The sequence below is a fragment of the Cyprinodon tularosa genome, unplaced genomic scaffold (genome assembly GCF_016077235.1).
Source record: "Cyprinodon tularosa strain WSP-4 unplaced genomic scaffold, ASM1607723v1 ctg90, whole genome shotgun sequence".
In the NCBI taxonomy this organism is placed as follows: Eukaryota; Metazoa; Chordata; class Actinopteri; order Cyprinodontiformes; family Cyprinodontidae; genus Cyprinodon; species Cyprinodon tularosa.
In genome coordinates this window covers 18779-37210 of record NW_024039674.1, presented here as the reverse complement: position 1 = coordinate 37210, position 18432 = coordinate 18779, and the positions used below count along the sequence as shown (strand labels likewise).

General features: G+C 38.8%; 1 protein-coding gene across 2 annotated transcripts in view; it reads right to left on the bottom strand.

Moving 5' to 3' along the window:
• Nucleotides 1-18115, bottom strand: part of LOC119775951 (C-terminal-binding protein 2) — a 46465-nt gene extending 28350 nt beyond the window's left edge. The window contains exons 1-2 of one of the 2 annotated variants that reach the window (XM_038274115.1): nt 18004-18115; nt 2741-2895 (exon numbers count right to left, since the gene is read on the bottom strand). In XM_038274115.1, the coding sequence (XP_038130043.1) occupies nt 2741-2895; nt 18004-18025 (177 nt within the window). In that variant the 5' untranslated portion in view covers nt 18026-18115. The remainder of the gene's footprint in view (nt 1-2740; nt 2896-18003) is intronic. The other variant, XM_038274114.1, reaches the window with a different exon arrangement.
• Nucleotides 18116-18432: the final 317 nt, after the last annotated feature.

The following is an 18432-nucleotide window of genomic DNA, read 5'->3' as shown; positions in this document are numbered from 1 at the left end:
GGATTTTCAGATAAAGAAATATCAAACTGATGATGCAGATATGATACACTTGGATTTAAAGGGTTAAATTGTCTTCTTTCATTAGAAAATAGTCTCACTTACCTGCTTAGTTAAAAAAAAATGCACTTATTTCAACATAAAAAAATGACATTAGATTTAAATTTTTTGTTGACAGTACAGCCTTAGACATAGAAGAAGGATACTTTGGATTATTTCGCAGAATTTGGTGAAACAGTGACACAACTCAATGTGTACGGTGTTAGTTGAAAAAAAAAAAGCTAATCTCTGAGTCTGTTTACAAATGGATCTAAAATACTTTGAACATTTGAGGAGTAATTTTGATTGACGGTAAGTTTCATAGGCCCTCAGATTGTGTTGATAAATCCAAAGTTTTCAGAAAAATCCTTACAATACCGGGAGAGAAAAACATAAAAAAAGTTTATATTATATAATATAAAATAAAATTTTATTATATGATATAAATAAGAGATTCATTATATTGCTAAGATCAACACTAATAGTGTCTGAGAGGGGTGAGCTGTGTGATAAGCTATTATTGACTGTATGCCATGTGGGCTGCGATCCAAGCTTTACAAGCAGTATAGGAGGATGTAATGACTGAAACAAAGACAGGGGATCATTGACCTTGGCAGATGAGCACAGGTGCTTCATTTCACTGAAGTACTGTCATTTTTTTTTCTTTTGCTTAGTCATTGCTTGAGTTCCCTCATTCCTGCATTACCTGAAAAGTAAAAGATCTGACAGGAGAGCTGGTATGACCTTTTCTCTTTTTATTTTTACCACCTTTGGCCAGTGTTCTTCTTAACTTGTAACTGCATTGTTGGCCTGTAGGCGTGAAACTGCCTCGACAGTATGCAAAAAAAACAAAAACAAAAAAAAGCAAATAGTTATAAATCCCACATCTCTGCATACAGGCAGTGCAGGGGAGATATTGGACATTTTCCATCTATAACGCCCCTCTGGGTATCCAGACTGCAGGTTATTACTGCGAACTGCTGAATATGCTGCTGAGGTGAACATTACAATCATGTTTTTCCTGATAAGGTAGTGTTAAAAACAAACAAAAAGCAAGCTGCTGTCCCCCTCGCCTCCTCTCTGCCCGAGGTCTTTGATTGAATTGATCTTTATGCAAATGCCTCACTTTTAATATGTCCTATTTTCATAAAGACAGCGAGAGGGAGAAGGAAAAAAAAAAGCAGCGTCTCGCTCTCCATCTTCAGATGGAGAGATCGCTTCTGGGTGATACTCATCTCTGCAGACGTATATTGTTTTGCAGGCAGAGTGCTGCATAAAAGACAATAAAAAACCTCGACAAGCCAATGTAATTACACTGCATCCCCATCATACAAGACTCCATATTAGAACAATGGCACTAATATAGGCATCACTCCCAATGCCCCAAAGTGACATTAAATCATAATGAAGCCACTATGTTTTTAACTGGCGAGTGTGCATGAGGCCAATAACACGATTCACATATCAGCTCTGCTATAGAGGTGATGGAGAGATTTCGCCATCAGCTCTCTGCTCTTGTTTTTGTTTGTGTGTGTGTGTGTTTTACATGTTTTACCTACAGTGTGGGTACAGTATTTTGAAAAATATCCTACATGTTGGAACTAACAGGTACATATGGGGACATTCAACTCCCCATAAGGTAAAGTTCTGTCCTTTGAGTTGAGGTTAGGGTCAGTGGCAGCTGGTCAATAGAGGACGCTAGGGTGCCGCCCCCGCAGCCCAGTGACCTTAATAAAAAAATAAATAAATTTAAGATGAAATTATATAATGCATATTTTATACCGGTAATGTCTATTTGTAGAAATATTTATAAATATATTGATGTATATTTTTTAGATGTGCAAGATAAATATTTAATCTTAAATGAAGAGTAAAGCTTAATGTCATTTTTCAACAGATTGGTGATGTATTTCCACCCAAATGTGCAAAAATGTTTGCCCATTGACTCTCGTTAAAAGTTGTACATGCGCAGTAGCTCCATACAGATGTATGGAGATGTATAGGAGAGCTCTGGGCGCACCAAAGCTACGCCCTGAGGTGACAGGAACTGTTGTCACAGTTGTAGTGCGAGTGATTGAGAGGCCGAGGGAAGCAAACTTACCAAGAGAAGCTTTAGGTAAAACCGTTTGGACCTGATCAGCCAAACATCAAAATTAATCAGCAGTTCATAAGTCAGATAGATATGCTTCACTCTGTCTTTTTCCAGGACCTGGTTTAGCTGCAAGGCTTGGCTAACTGCATGCAGCGAGGCTAAAGCTTTATTCTCCTGCCTTGACTGCTGGTGTTTCAAATGTCAGGATCTGACCCAGCATGGATAAAGACAGGTAGATTGATTTAAAGCAGTTTTTAGAAAAAATGCTAACAAAGCATGAACAATCTGGGATCAAATGGAAAAAAAATACTGTATAATATAATGTACTTTTTTTTTTAGATGTTTGTTAGTTTGCATAGTTCCACTATAAAAACACAGCATAATTTCATTTACAGGTGTGCTAACTTGGCATACATTTGATTGTTTCTTGGTATACGTCTAATTTGAATTAATAGCCCCCCCAGAGAAAACTCAACCAGCCACCACTGATGATTGTAATAGTTAGGGTTAGGTGCAAGGATTGGGTTAGGCCATATAAAATGATTTCAAGTCAATGAAATGACCCCATATTTTATGAAAACACTGCTGTGTGTCTGTGTGCATTTGCTCTACCTTCTCATGGATCTCCTGTGTTGACTGGGCATCACAGAAGGCAACGGTTGCTAAGTCTTTGAGAATGGGCATCTCCACGGTGCAGTCGCGCCCGTCCAGCAGCGCCACCAACGGGCGCGGGTGCATTGGCCCATTCATGATCTGGGGCCGAATACCTGAAGATGCATAAGAAGAGGGGGATAATCATAATTTTGAACAAAAGAGCATTGTTTGTTATATATAAAGCACAAAACATGACTCAGCATTTAATTTTTTGTTTTGTTTTTTTTAGGCAGCCAGAGTTTACAAGCTTTCTTTTGGGTTAAAGTGGCTCCTGGTCGATGGCTTTTTGACCAACTTACCAATTGATCTACCCTCTTACTACACTATAACACTGTAGCAAACACGGTTTGATAGAATGTTTTAGACATGTTTTAGACAAATATGATACATTTGGCATTACAGGGTTAAAGTGAAACTAGCAGCTGATTTACTCATTTTACTGATATACTTTAGCCAAAATGAGATATGATGATCAATTCAGTTCAGTTTATTTCATTTGATTAGTAAAAAAAAATCAAAAAAAGATGAACCTCTTTCTAGCCTTCACATATTTTCTTTGAGTGGCAGGAAGTTGTAAGGCAATCTGCAAAGCCCTTTGAATCATCTAGTCAGAAAAGGGTTAATGAATCCCAAGGGTTACAAATGTAGCACAATACCAGTTGTGAACTGGGCCTGATAAGCCTGTTCTTCCCCTAAAAGTTTCAGCGAGTCCAAGTTAAATATTTGAGCACTGGCATGCAAGTCTAATGCTTTAACACCTTGATTTGTTTAATGTTGTATATTAACAATCTATAAAAAACCTTTCGATGCAGGATTTCAAATATATGCCAATGATAGGGTGGTATATGCATATGGAAAACATTTAATTAATTACTACACAACTACAGCAACATTTAGAAACTGTGTTATTATGATTTATAATATCAAATCTTACAGTTGATTTTAGTCGAATAGTGTGGATTGGTTTCTTCTTTAAAGGTCGAGTAATCACATTTAAAGGTCAAAGGGTAAATACAAATAACTTGGTCTTGAATCAGCATTTAATATTTTAGAGTCATTTGAAAAGGTTCTAAAGTGGGCAATCTGTAGTTTCAGAATGATTTGAGATTTTTTGCTATTTTCTGCATGCTTTTTTTTCCTCTCAGCTAGTTTATTGTGGGACCTCCTGGCCACAGGCAACAGTCACAACAATTAAACAACAGAGAATGATCTACAACAGAGCTTTAACAATTCAAGATAGAAAATCTATTTGAACACAAAACAGTTTGGTTCTGCTGAAATGAAATGTAGCCAGCTCTAAAAGCTGTAAAAAGGTTTGGTATATGAATATATTATGCTAATATTGAACAAAATAGCCAGTTTAAAATTTAAACATGATCATTTTGATTTTCTATGTCTGTTGTCTCATATGTGAACCTAAATCATTTCCTGCTCCTCATAGAAATAATTAATGCTCCCTGCATAAAGGCAAAAAGGAGCATTTCTCCTCTGATATCTACATATTTGTTTTATTTAAACTCTTTACAAAGATTGCTTCGTCATGACTGTACAACATTGTCACAGTTTGCAAATACTGGGAATGTAAAAATAGCCACTATACAGTAGTTATTGCTTCTGTACTTTCTTCTTTTGTTGCACTGAACATTGGCGTTGAACATCAAATTAAAACATGCCATGTAAAATAAATACATGTTTAAATAGTAGAAATAGTAGAAAAATAAAAGGTGATTAGAAATACGTGGGAAGCAGGGCTGCTCCAAACCTACAAGGCTTGCTCAATAAATCAATGCACCTACTTCAGACTGGATTAGACTTTAGAGGAAGTCTCTCAGAATCACAGCTCTAAAACACCTGCGTCACACTCTTAAAATGTACACCTAACACAAGTGCAACAAGGTAAGGGTGTATTCATATAGCAATAAAGGAAAACACATTTCCCAATGTGACGCTTTGAAAACTACAGGCAGAAATGGACAAGCATTTACTTGCTTTTAAGGCAAGGAATCAAGATTTGATCAATAGCAAACAAAGCAGAAATCATCACCTTCACGCCGTACTTCATAGAGCAATGTATGAGTGAAATGGAGAAGACTTGAGAAAATGTTAAAAGCCCAGAACAAACCCCATAGCAGATTCACATCAGCGCAGCAGCGCACTTGACAGAGCATGTGTCGCCTTTATGGGTCTGTCACCGAGCGAGTCGTTTCCCATTTTCTCACTTAGAGTGAAGAGAGCAGAGAGGAGCTGAGCTCCCCGGTGGCTCGACCTTCTCACACATCCCTGAAGAAGACTGCATGTCGCACCGAGCAGGAAGACAATTATCAGCCCTGCTTCATACAATGTTAACAAGTGATGAGAATAAATATTCATGTCGCTTCATGTACAGATGGGCCTAAAAGCCCCCAAAAACCTTTTGACTATAGAAATCCAAGCCATAATTTATAACAGCAATGGAAGAATCCAAGCCTTAATTGATCACATACAGACCTAAAAGCCAAACCTCATTCATGAAATCACTGCTTATTGTTCTATCCCTCTTGAGTCCATTCACATTTTTCTGTTTATTTTTGTTTTCATTTATCTATTTAGCCTTTTTTGTTCGCATTAATGTCCAAAAGAGGAAAATACCTCATGCAACCCTTAATTTCAGTACTGTCCTCTTCAGTGCACACATGGCATTACTTACAGTGATGTGCAAAGACCCTCCCTCTCCACTTAAAAATAAAAATGAACATGCACAACCCTGTACCCGCTCCGGAGAGGGTACGCTTATTAAACGAGTGCGAGAGCATGCAACAGCCCATTTCTCTTTGTGCACATTCTGTTTAAAAGTTGCTGGTTGCATCACTTATATAAGGTTACTTTCCAGAAGAAGATTTGCAATTTTTCCACTAGGTCAGACTTACCACCGGTAAGTGAAAATGGGGCCGAGCACGTAGGATGGCCTTACGTAAACATATGACCAGAATGATTGACAATTAAGAAGACCACTTACATACATGATCCACCCCGAAATAGAACAACCATCCACTATACCTTTAATCTGAATAATATTGTGACATCATAGCAGTATAAGCTTAATGTTTACATTCCTCTATTCCACAGTTAAAGCCTAGTTTGCACTACTAAGAACAACACTGCATCAAATAAATGATGTGCAAATATGCACAAGTAGGGATAAAAAATAAACTCAGACTAAGGAGACTGAATGTTCAGGGCAATGCAGGCTATGCTTCATGAAATAATGAGTTCACAGGTGCAAACACTTTTGCAATCTGATAATTCCAGTTTTTTTTTAATCTATTCTCGAAAAAAAAAGAAAAAAAAGAAATTCAGTATTCTCCCAGAAGAAATGGAAATTAGGGTTTATATGTTTTTAATAAGCAGGAAAAGTTTTCTTGATCTAAATTTTATGGCCTGTGAGAATAATTTTTAAAAGTGTGAAAAAAAGACATTAAGCACAGGCATTAAAGGGGTTATAAAATCTGCAAATTGCAGAATATTTCTTATGTGAAGTTTATATGAATTATGCCATTTATTGGAAAAAAAATTGCTATTTTTACAGCAATCTTTCAAGTAGTATTTTGTCCCAAATTGACACAGGTGGGAAAGAAGAGAAGACTCAAAGGTCAATGAGTGGTAGGATTCACAGTGTCAGCGCACATTGGGATTACATCAGAGCAGGTTGATTAGGGTAGGTAACTGAGATTAGAAGGTTTAACATTAATAGTGTGTGTGTATGTGTGTGTGTGTGTGTTGCAAGGCAGGAAAATAAACAGACATAAGTGCTGCGAGAGACGTAGCATGCTTAAAACAGACTAAGCACTGCCTGTTAGCCTTAAAAGCTCCCAGGAGTCATATCAGAGGAGAGGGAGATGAAAGGGGAAACTGAAGACTGAAAATGACAGGAGAGAGGAATAAAAAAGCAAGCAGTCCAGTAGTGCAGCCACTTAGGGCAGGCTGAGTAGATATCACAGCGCTAGGGATTGCCTCCTGCAGCCCGTCTGTTGTCATGGTGATCCCTTGACAGGCTTTTGCTGTGAGTTTTGGCACGCTTTATTTTTAACACCACTTGCATGCAAGACAAGAGTGGTGGTCGGAGGGAATAGCTGCTATTATCCCCGTCACATTGCAGAGGACGGAGATGTGCTAATAATCAGACTGACTGACCCTTTTCATCCATCAACCGCTGCTTCCTACGTAAACCCTGAGTCCCGATGCAGACAGGTGATCCTGCACCGACTGTCTGTCACATGTGCAAAACGACATCTTAATTTACATCAATAGAAAGAAAGACTGTCTATATTTATAAACCCAACACTTAGTACACTAACCAACTAACCCTTTCAATCTAAAAACATTTTCTGATTAACCAGGATCAACATATATATATATTGGCATGTTGGAAAATATTGATATTAGCCAATATTGCCAAAATAATATAAAAAGGATTATTACAGGACTAGACCTGAAGGTTAAATAGCAAATCAATGAATGTGTCCATTATTTTTTTCATTATTTTTTGATCGAGTAATAATCGGACAGCAAAAGGTTCTTTCAAGAACAATTTTTAGGAAATCAAACCAGGGGAAACAAAATCTTTTCCACTTTAGCAGTTCTGGATAGAACATATTGACAGACGAAAATGTTTTTTTGTTTAAAATGCAAAATTTTTAGTTTTCTTTTACAATTTTGATATAATTGCTGCTCTAAATACATCGCTCTGTCAGCTAAATGCATATTTTAGAGTCTCTGCACTCCAGTTAACAGGTATTCCATTACTAAATTAGTTGATGATTATTTCAATAATCGATTAATCACAATTAATCTGATTAATTGTTTCACTCCCATTATGTTTTCTTAAGTATTTTTCTGCATGATTATTCAGTATTCAGGAACATATAGTACACTTTTAAAAGCCAGAATAGAAACGATAGAGTAAATCTATAAATACTGCACAGTATCCTTAGTACCTTGCAGTAGAATCACTGACTTATTGTTTTTTACTTTTTAATTTACCTTTCACTTCACCGCAATAGCTTAATTTCCCCACTAAGGCACAATAAAGGCAGTTTTGTAGTCCTCAAAGTTCTCTAGAGCTTTGAACAGCTTTAGCAGGGGAGAATGCGGGCTTAAACCCTTAGCTTGCATCTCGTCAGAGAAGTTCTCTCTCTTTGCTCCGATCTTTCCTGAACATTTCTGGTATGAACAGAAAAATGAGGTCTCAGCACTGCTAACTTCCAGCGAGGCCGGCTGACCCATTCACACCACATTGATTGCATATAAAATGAACATTAAAATACCGCCTTTCAGAAAGAACCAACAAGTGCTCCGATCGAAGCGGGGCTTGTATTTAACAGTTTCAGACAGCAGTGGGTGTGTAGGTGAGAGAAGTATTGGATGAAGCAGGAGGGGGGGAAGCTGTTGGCAGTCCCCCATCAAACCCTCAGGCACAAGTTAGATTGGCTGAACTCTGTGAATCATCCACTGAGTTTCTCTGTATCTCTAGCTGACCTTTTAGTCACTTGCTCTTTGAATCTCCCTGCTACAGACACTTTCCCTGGCTACATCTCCCAGCATCATCTGCTGTATCACGCTTTCTTCCTGGGGATCCTCGCGCGATAGCATCTTTTGACAGCTACTCTCCTCTGCTGAAGTCTGGCTCCATGTATTTGTTTGCTTGCTGCGTTTTTGAGTCATTTATCTCACTTCTCACATAAATTTCCTCCCGACCTTGGCCATCATTCCTCAGCTGTCTCTCAGTGATCTCCAACCTTCCTCTCTCCGTCATTCCTTCAGCTCAACTGTCACTCCACCTCCTCTGCTGTTATTCCTCCCCCCGTTCCATAAGCTTTGTGCGGCACAGTGTGTGAATGTGTGTGTCCTCCGTGTGACAGGCTGATTTTCACTCTGCTGATTTTGATGTAGAGGAGATGATGTATTCAGGCAGGGGAAGCACGGAGGTGACAGGCAACACTCCCCTTGTGGTAAACTGACAGCATATATATCAAACCGGCCTGAACCAGAATCACTGGGTCTGTCAGCTTCACAAAACCGCCGCATGCGCTTCTGATAAGTGATGCATTCATAACACCGTTATCAGCACCTTTCTGCATCGAGCAGCTTGACAGCGTGCCTGTGGTTTGTGCGTTGGAAATAGTCTGTAATTACATAGGATAGAATTTAATTCCCTTAAATGTTGTTACTTGCGTGAATTTTGAGCACCTTTTTTTTCAAGTCAGGAAATAGATTTAGAGCAGTGAGTTTGTGTGATTAATTATGCACAGGTTAAAAATAACCAGCAGGGAAATGTCTGAACTGGGACAAAAATATTGAAATATTGGAATTGAGTACACAAAAAAAGTTATGGTAACAGAGATGTGTTCTACTTTCTTGAGATGGATTTATGTAACAATAGAGGATGCAAGAGTTGCACTTCAAAGCCATGGAAGTGAAGTGCAGGTACAGTACAGTGCCTTGCTAAAGTATTCACGTCAAATGAGCTCCTATATATCCTCCTCCCTGCAAAAAAAAAAATCAATAAACCAACACATAGTGGTGTGTAATTCTGAAGCAAAAGCAAAGATTACAAATGTTTAATTTTTTTGTGACATAATACCTAGATTACCATGCATCCCCACAGCATCATACTTCCAACAACATGTATTACCATGTGAATGGTCTGTTCATGGACATCCTTTTTATATTTACTTTCTTTTTAACATTTAACTTCTTTGTTTGACTTTTTCATAAAGATAACACTTATTGAGAGAGCAAGTAGTAGTCGTTCTGGGAAAAGATTCTCCCCCTAGTGCTGTCGGTGTGTGCAGCTCCCTTAGAGTGACATGGATCTCTAAAGCGTTTCTCTGATTTTATGCTATCCTTGTCTTGCCATGCTATTGTGTTCCTACAAATTTGCAAAACCCTTTCCAATTTTAGATAACAAATTTAAAATTGCGCCCCCATCCCCCATTTACAAATCCTACCAATAAAAATCTGAAATGTTTGGTCGAACTTACATTAAAACCCCAATTGTACCCTTAGTTAAAATCTATTGCAACTAACTGTTGAAATCAGAAATGAGATGACAATATTTTGGAAAACACTGTTGTGCAATTTAGACGTAGGTTCAATTAGCTGTTAAAAACTAAAATCAATCATAAAACCAAGGAACACAAGACAACACAGGTTTTATATAGAGCGTTAGGGAAATCAGTTTAAAGCAGAGGCTATAAAACAAATCCACAGGCTTTAAATATCTGACAGACCTCTGTTCAACACCTCGTCCGAAAATGAAGAGTAAAGCACAGCTAAAAACCTAAGAAGCCATGTCCGCCTACCTAAACAGACTAGAGGCAATAGGAGAAATAGCTAAGTGGCCCATCAGAACTCTGGAGGAGCTGCACCAACTCACAACCAGCGGGGGGAGAATATGTCACCAGGGCAACTATTAGAAGATGTACTCCACAGATTTAGCCTTTAGCCAACACTGTGTTATGTGAAGAAGAGGTTGCAGCATTAAGCAAAGGGGATGTATCTCTGTACAACAAGGAAGCTGGTCAGAGATGATGGGTGGATGAAAAGGAAATGTTCATTTCACTGCCAAGCTGCTCATTAACTGTGTGAAAGCTGTTTAAAAACTAAACTACACAAAATTACAATAAAGTTAAAGTCTAAGGATGGATGGTTGTTGCTAAGCATTTGGTAATCTAGAAAAAAGAACTACCTGAGAGGCTGCAAAAGAGAGGCAGAAGAAATATAAAATGATCCCTCATAGCCCCCCAAACTAAGGGTCTGAATACTTAGGTATGCCACACTATTCAGATTTTCTATTTATAAAACAAAAAACACAAAAGATCCTGTAAACTGTGTATCATTTCCATCTGATTCATACTTGGGGTATTCATACTGCGTAAAAGGCACTGTATTTGGCAAACAAGAACGCTTGATATGATCACAAAATAAAATAATGCATTTCTGGATACAAAGGGCAAATTGATCAGTCTTCAGGAAATGTCATCCTGTCCAAAACGAAGAATAAAACCTGCAATGCAGATGCCAATGTTTCAGCCGTTAGCTCTTAAAAGAGGCATTATTGGGTATGTCACACATTACTTTTATCCGTAGTGTATTTAAAAGATGATTAACCTCTTTGATGGTTAAACCTAAAGGAATGCATCCGATTTTCTGAGAGCTTCCCATCGGCAGAGCTGTTTTCGAAGAACCAATTTTCCCAGTGAAATCCTCCATTTTATACCCTTCAGCAATCATCACATTTCATCAGATTCACTGCCACCCCCAGATTTACTCATCTTTCATCCCGGCTGATATTTAAATCTTAGTCTGGTTAACAATCTCACCTTAATATACCGAAACAGGAATAAAAACTTCCGCTCTGTCAGCTTTCTGTTATAGAAACTCTATGGCACTTTCACAGAGCAACATTTAGGCATTTTAGAGCGTTATCCAGCAGGTCAGCCATGTTTTTTTTTTGTTTGTTTTTTTGCACACTCGCCGATGCTGCCGCTCATCCCCTCTTGGTAACCAGCAACAGAAATAAACCTGTGAGTTGTGCAGAAATGAGAGGGGGGGGGATGCACTTAGACATGGTGCATCAAATGTCAACAAATGTGCTAATCACTGAGAGCTGGAGCACTGTGAAGTATTAGGGGGCATGAGGGAGTGCTCTTAATATCCCTCCTCTGTTAATTAATTCCACTCACTTCCTTTCATTCCTCTGTCTTCCCTCTTCCTCTGCTGGTTGCTTAACTGTTGCCAGGCAGCTAAATGAGTGTCTAGATTTTTGCTGCCTCTGATTCCACCGCCTATGAGTTAATTTTCACTAAGGGAGGCAGACGCTGCTGTGCGTTTACCTGCCAAAAAGATTGTGCAGCACACATCGACACAAAACACAACCCCTGCTGGGTCTGTGTAATGATATAGTCTGTCAGATCCGGAGCTGCAGTTAATGATTTTTCTCGCTGGTGATTAGTCCTGAAAATTATTTTCCTCCTACAAAATTAATTACCTTTAAGCACCACAACAAGTGAGAAACAAATCAACAAAACCGGGGATTGAAGTGATGTTTGCTTGTCTGATTATAATCATATAAAACAAACATAGTTCTACAGAGATGTGAACAAAGAGAAACTGTTTAAACATTTGATTCCCATAAGAAATGACTATGAGGTTAGGAGATTTTCAAGGTAGGTAGGGAGGTGTACATTTTCAACATATCTATTAAAAATCAGAAAAGCTAAAATTCAATATTTATCATAATAATTTTATCTCATTACAATCTTTTGAAGTTTTGTACAACTGAATATGTATTTGTTTAAATTACAGGAATAAAGTCATAATAAATTAAGTTGAAATACAACAAAATTAGTGTTATAATATTATAAGATAAGATTTTAAATAAATTCTTACAAGAAAGTTTTCAGCCTGCGTTAAACAAACTGATCTCAGGCTAAGGATGCAGTTTCATCCAGCAAATCAAATCACGTCAAATCTTGACAACTATAAAAACTTTCTGCTTGTTATAACGACTCTTTTTCTCTCACAATATTTTTAAGAATACCTACAAAATATTGGGGGTAAAAGTGAAATAATTTTTTGTTATACCTTACAAAAACAGAAAACTTAGATCATCACTCTCTAATTGATCTACTATGAAGGGTGTGCACATCTATCTCTCTCTCCATTCACACAACCTGCATCTGTCCTTGCATGTGTGTGGTCAAAAATGTGCGCTTCCTCCTCAAATAGACTGAGCTGTGAGAGGAAGAAGGGAACCCAGTGCAGCCACACTGTAAAGGGATAAGCAACTGTCTCATTATTTATACTATATTAACCAACTTTGTTTTTCTAAATGCAAAGAGATGCTGCCAGTGCAACTTTCTGAACATTTCACTCAGTTTTCAACGCTTTAACATTGCACTACATGAATGTGCAGTGATATGCAAAACTGACTAGTTTAAAATATGTTTACCTTTGACCTCACAGCACCCCACATTTAATAACTGCCACTTCGCTTCTACTGGTTATAAAAGCCTCTAATTAGCTACCAAACAGGAAACAATCAAAGCATTAACTACATTAAAATAACTGTATTAATCTCATGAACTCTTTCTGTCACTCTTTTACATCAAATGGCATATAAAGATCTGACATTAAGCATGTCAGGATCAGAACATAAAAACACCACAAACTATTAATAAATCATATATTTTCCCTAAAAAAAAAAGTGTTAAGTCATAGCATTCATTGTTTTTATGGTTGTAGGAAGTAAGCAGCAAGCCAGCATTTAAAGACAGATATAAGAGTTTTTTACCAAACAAAAGAAAACATTTAGGTCAGGTTTGATTACTGTGAATAGACCTTATGTGCTGCAGCGGATTGAAAATGAGCTAAGTGATAATTGTGCTTTTCTTTGGGTTTCTTGTGTAACATCGTGTATGAAAGACCTAAGGAAAAGTATTCTGACTACCATTTCATTAGGTCATCGATGCAGATTAGTCCTTTAATTGCTGGTATATTCAGTTGAATTAAAGTGAATGTGCTCCCCAAATTGTTGTATCTTTTCAAATGCATTCCAGTCTTTATCTCAAACAGCTTTTTTCAATCCCTTCACTTCTTATTCTTGCAATCTTTGTGAAACGAAAAAAACCTCCTGGCAAACAAAAGAATCTCTTACAGAAAATAAGAACTAGGACGGCCTTGTCCTGCCAGATTTGTTATACTTTTACTGTTCTGCAAATATCTTAGCAATGTTATTTTGTTGTAGCACTAACGATAAGCCATGCTGGCTGCCGACTGAAGAGATTCCATGCTGCTCTACTTCTCTGTTTTCACTTTGTGTCTTCCCTTAATGTCATCTCTACAGACACTAAAAAAACTTCCTGTTTTAATCAATATTTCTACAGTACACTGCAATTAATTTGTTCCTCATCAATCTGAGCTAGATACCGCATCCTCCTGTGTAAAGTGGTGCATAGGATTCACAGGTCCAGGAGTAGGTCGGTCTGGCTCTTCCCTGGTACTGACTATTTGCAAGATGTAATCTAGGTCGAGCTAGTCTCACATGTCTCTGTTTTCCCCTTCCTTATCCACATATTGGGGCTCAGCGTTTTGAATTACTCTCAGTCTCCGCTGAATCCTCTGCTTGGGACCCTCCCTGACATACACACTTTGGCATCCCACATAGCCAATTGTATAGCTGTCCTTACATGGCTAGCCAGAAGAGCCATTTGTAATTTGTTAGAAACATCCTCATGCACCCTTCCATTCCCAATGGATGAGATATGCCCTCTCCTTTATACAACTGGAAAAAATGAAACATTCCCTGAGAGGCTCTGACAGTACATCCTCTAAAATCTGAAGGCCTTTGATCAATGAATCTCACATAAATTAAAAAGAAAACAGCAATAAAACCTTGATTTATGCATTTCTAATAAAACTAGGCACACTATTATAATGCTGCACACTTGCTAACAACTTAAAATACCTTGAGGTCGATAACTTTCTGTTAACTAGTCTTGAAATGAAATGATGAAGGCAGGTCATGCTATGATTTTCAAAGATCATATCTAATGTCTCTAACATAGCAGACATATTGACTTCAGTGGCCTTAATGTGGATCAATCCATCTATCCAGCTGTCAATGGGTGAGAGGCAGGGTACACCCTGGACAGCACGCCAGTCAATTGCAGGGCAACACAGAAACAAACAGGACAAACAACCATTCACGCACACACTCACACATAAGGAGAAGCCAATTAACCTAACAGTCATGTTTTTGGACTGTGGGAGGAAGCCGGAGTACCTGGCGAGAAACCCACGCATGCACAGGGAGAACATGCAAACTCCATGCAGAAAGACCCCGGGCCAGGAATTGAACCCGGAACAGTCTTGCTGCAAGGCAAGAAGTGGAGCCCTTTTCTAAAGTTGAATCTATTGAACTTGACAAAAATAAGAATGATGTCAGATTTACATTTCCTGTAATCTAGGCTTGCTTTAAAAATGGAGAGAAAAAAACAACACAACAATTTTTTTTTTTTTTGATGTAGAGTACCAAGATTTGTTAAAAAAGAGCCTCGCAGAGAAAAACAGAGGCCTGAGGCTTTGGCTTCTCAGTCAGCGACACTTAATAAGAGAGTCTGGCAGCGGGATGCAGCGGAGCAGCGCTGGGAGATGAGACCAGAGTTTCCATTATGTGGTAGTGGGAAGCTGGGAGTCTCTTCCTACCACTAGCCTCCGCTGCTGGTGTTAGGTTGCCTCCAATGGGGGGAGAGGGACCAGCGAAGAGGGAGGGGGTGGTTAAGGGGAAATATGATGTGGTCATAAGGGAAAAAAAGAAAATAAGGACAGGGAGAAAGAAAAGAATAGCGCAACAGAAAGGAAGTAATAGGAGACCAGACAAGCCGTTCCACCACACTCATTATCATGATCATCATCATCATCATCATCGTCGTCGTCATAATCTGCTGTTACCAAGCAACCCTACGCTCCTGTTTTCTAGTGCCAGTTTGCTAGTGGCCAGCAGTTTAACCCTGAAACACGGTCGCCATCAGGCAGTGAGTCAAACAACAAGAGGTTGTTTTAAGAGGGTGGGATATGAAGACTCCCTCGCACAGTGACGGGTCTTTGAGGGAAGGTGCCCTGGGCAAGCACTTTCCTCTGCCGCCTCCCACACCCACGACTATTAACACCTCCCCACTGACCGCAAGAGAAGACTTGTTCAAACACAACTAACAAAGTTATCTTTTATATACATACTGCCGGTTCATCCCTCCATTTCAATACCACCCTGGTCAATTGGCCGTATCATAAGACCCCATATCAACGACTGTCACTCACACTGCATGCACAATTCAAAGTAAGCAAATATGTAAAGTATCATATTATGTTGTTTTGTTCCCAAAAAGTCTGAGTCAATAGTTCTAAGTTGCCAATAATTATTTTTTTTTCCATTTTCCCAGTAATTTGCTCAAAGTTTAAACAAAAATTTTGCTCAAATCTCAGGTCAACAAATCAGCATAAAGCACAAATACTTTTGAAATTTAGATTAACAACTATCCGTTGGGTCTGTCTTCTGCTGCAACAAAAACTTTGAAGAAATGTACAGAGATAACAGAATACCAACAAAATGGATTACCACTGAAGAATTCAATAAAGTAATTTTTTTTTTCAGGAAAGACACAAAATAAAAAATTACAGGTAATTCTGCTTTGTTGTGCGTTTGGGTCGATGACATCATCGGAAGCACACATATCAGGCTGAACATCTGGCAATGGTAAGAACTCTGGCAGGCAAATTACTTTTCACAAGTTACAACATAGATTCTGTAGCATTAGAGACACATTAACATCTTCCCTAGTTCTCTTCATAAACTGCCCATGCAGTAAACACCTCTGAAGGAGGAACTGGATCAAAAACATGCAAACTAGCCAAGAAAAAAAAAAAAAACAACAACTAAACAAAACAAGAAAATACAAAAAGGTTTGTATAAAATGACTTTGTTCAGCTGCTCTTGACAGATATTCAGACTCCAGTTTAGATAAGACTTACAAACTCATGGACCTTGGATATTATTTGGGATTCTAAAGTTTTAAATCTTGATTCAGACTTGAGCTTGAGACTGAAGCTTCATGAAGTTTATCTCATCTAATTAAGGCAAAAAGCTAAATGTACCTCATTTGAGTGAATTATGATGTTGTCCCCTTTAAGTTGTTTATAAGTCACTAGATGTGATTGTGACACCATCCTCACACACACACACACGCTTATATGGGTTCTCTTTATTATTTTCCTAATATTAGGATTAGTTTTTAGGCTCTAAGTTTGCATGTTTTTATTTAATACTATTATCGATCAATATTTACTCTAAAGCAAGTTGTGCATGGTTGGACAGTTTTTTTGCTTGCTCCAGTATATAAATCCTTTTCATTTTCTAACCTTGGAAAAATACAGATCATAAACCTCTAACACTAGATACTGTATTATATAGTTCATGAATGCTTTCTCATGTTAAATGGGTTAATAAATATACATTTCTAAAGAATAAATTTCTTACGTTTTCTTTATCTTCAAAATTATATTGACTTTTTGATTACTCATCTTAATTGTTCTGACAACAACAAACAATATAGGTAGTTAAATTCTATATTCTAAATTAAAGTCAAGTATTTATACATATCATAGCATCTATTCAATGTGAAAAATATCATTTTTAGGTCCCTGTTTTATCTGTGCATTGAAAGTGTTTTTTAGTAGAGTATATTTTGCTTTTCTGGATTTAAAAAAATATATATATTACAGTATATGTTTTATTGGTGTCAAGCTATCTAAAGTGAGTATGATTTTGCAAAGAAAGTCTGCCCAGGTTCCCCATTTTGTGTCATGCATAAAGCGCAGGCTCCAGATGCAAAGCGATCCCGGCAGGACTACATGCGCACAGTGGGAATCCAGCTGTATAGACGTGGTAAGTAATGGATGGGAACCAGTTTAGCACCTTGGCAACATGCCCAACGTGCTTTACTGTGGCATAATGCACAGATGTGCCATTAAGTCAAACAGCACTTTGTTTTCCTCAGTGAAGCTCCCTTCCATTTCTAATGGAGCTCCGCCAGAGTGTGTTCTGAATTTACTCAGTTAATTCTTCCCTGATTACTGATAAAGCAGTGGCTAAAAAGAAGAGGGTGAAGCGGATGAGGGAGGGAGGGAGGATGTAAGCCCCCTTTGCTGGCAGCCCCCACTGTGCCCTTCCCTTCTTTCACTTTTCCAAAAGTAACACACAAAGGCTACTTGTCCTGGTGCTGCCTGTGCCCCACCCCTGTCCCCAGCCGGTGGCTCGCCCTGCCAGTCTGGCCCCTGCCAAGAAACTGAACACACGCATGTTTAAAATGTTGCCCTCTGTGCGGCCCTGAGGAGCCGGCACCCACATGGCACTAACAGATGTGGAACACCCCCCCCCCCCCCCCCCCCCGATCACCCGCTTTTCTTTTTCTTCTCTTCTGCTGAGACTCTGATGGACTGCAGGTCAAAAATCTAAACAGGCCAGGTGCAGAGGTTTGACCAGTAAGTTATCGATAACACCAGCCCACTCAGACATTTCTGACCTCTTCTTATTCATGACACCCACCCACTTCCCCTCCCACCTCCCCGAGCATGCCAGACTTTATTAGACACCGAGAAAAGAAAACAGAAAACATGCCGCTTGCCTGGAAAATGTTGCCTCCACATTCTTTAAAGCTCAAAGCCGGAGCATTGCAAAAAAAAAAAAAAAAAAAGAAGAAGAAAGTTGATTGGGGGGAGGGGGGTTGATTTTCAAAGGAAAAAAATAAAAAAAGGAAGATCCTATATAAAAATCCAAAAAGGGTAGCCCTCCCTCCTTCTCGTGCAATGCCTTAACCCCCCCCCCCCCCCCCCCCCCCCCACCGCCCCCCTCCCTCCTCTCGTAGAGTCACTCCTCTCGGTCTGGCCTCGTCAGTAAAGGGAAGGGGCTCCTGCACTGCGAGTTCACACTAAGCCTCCAGGCTGCATCATCTTTTAGTCCATGCTTTTCATGGCTGGGAGAAGAAAAAGAAAAAAAGCAGCGTCCACCCCTTGGCTGCGTCTCTGTTCACACACACCAGGAGGATGGTGCTGGT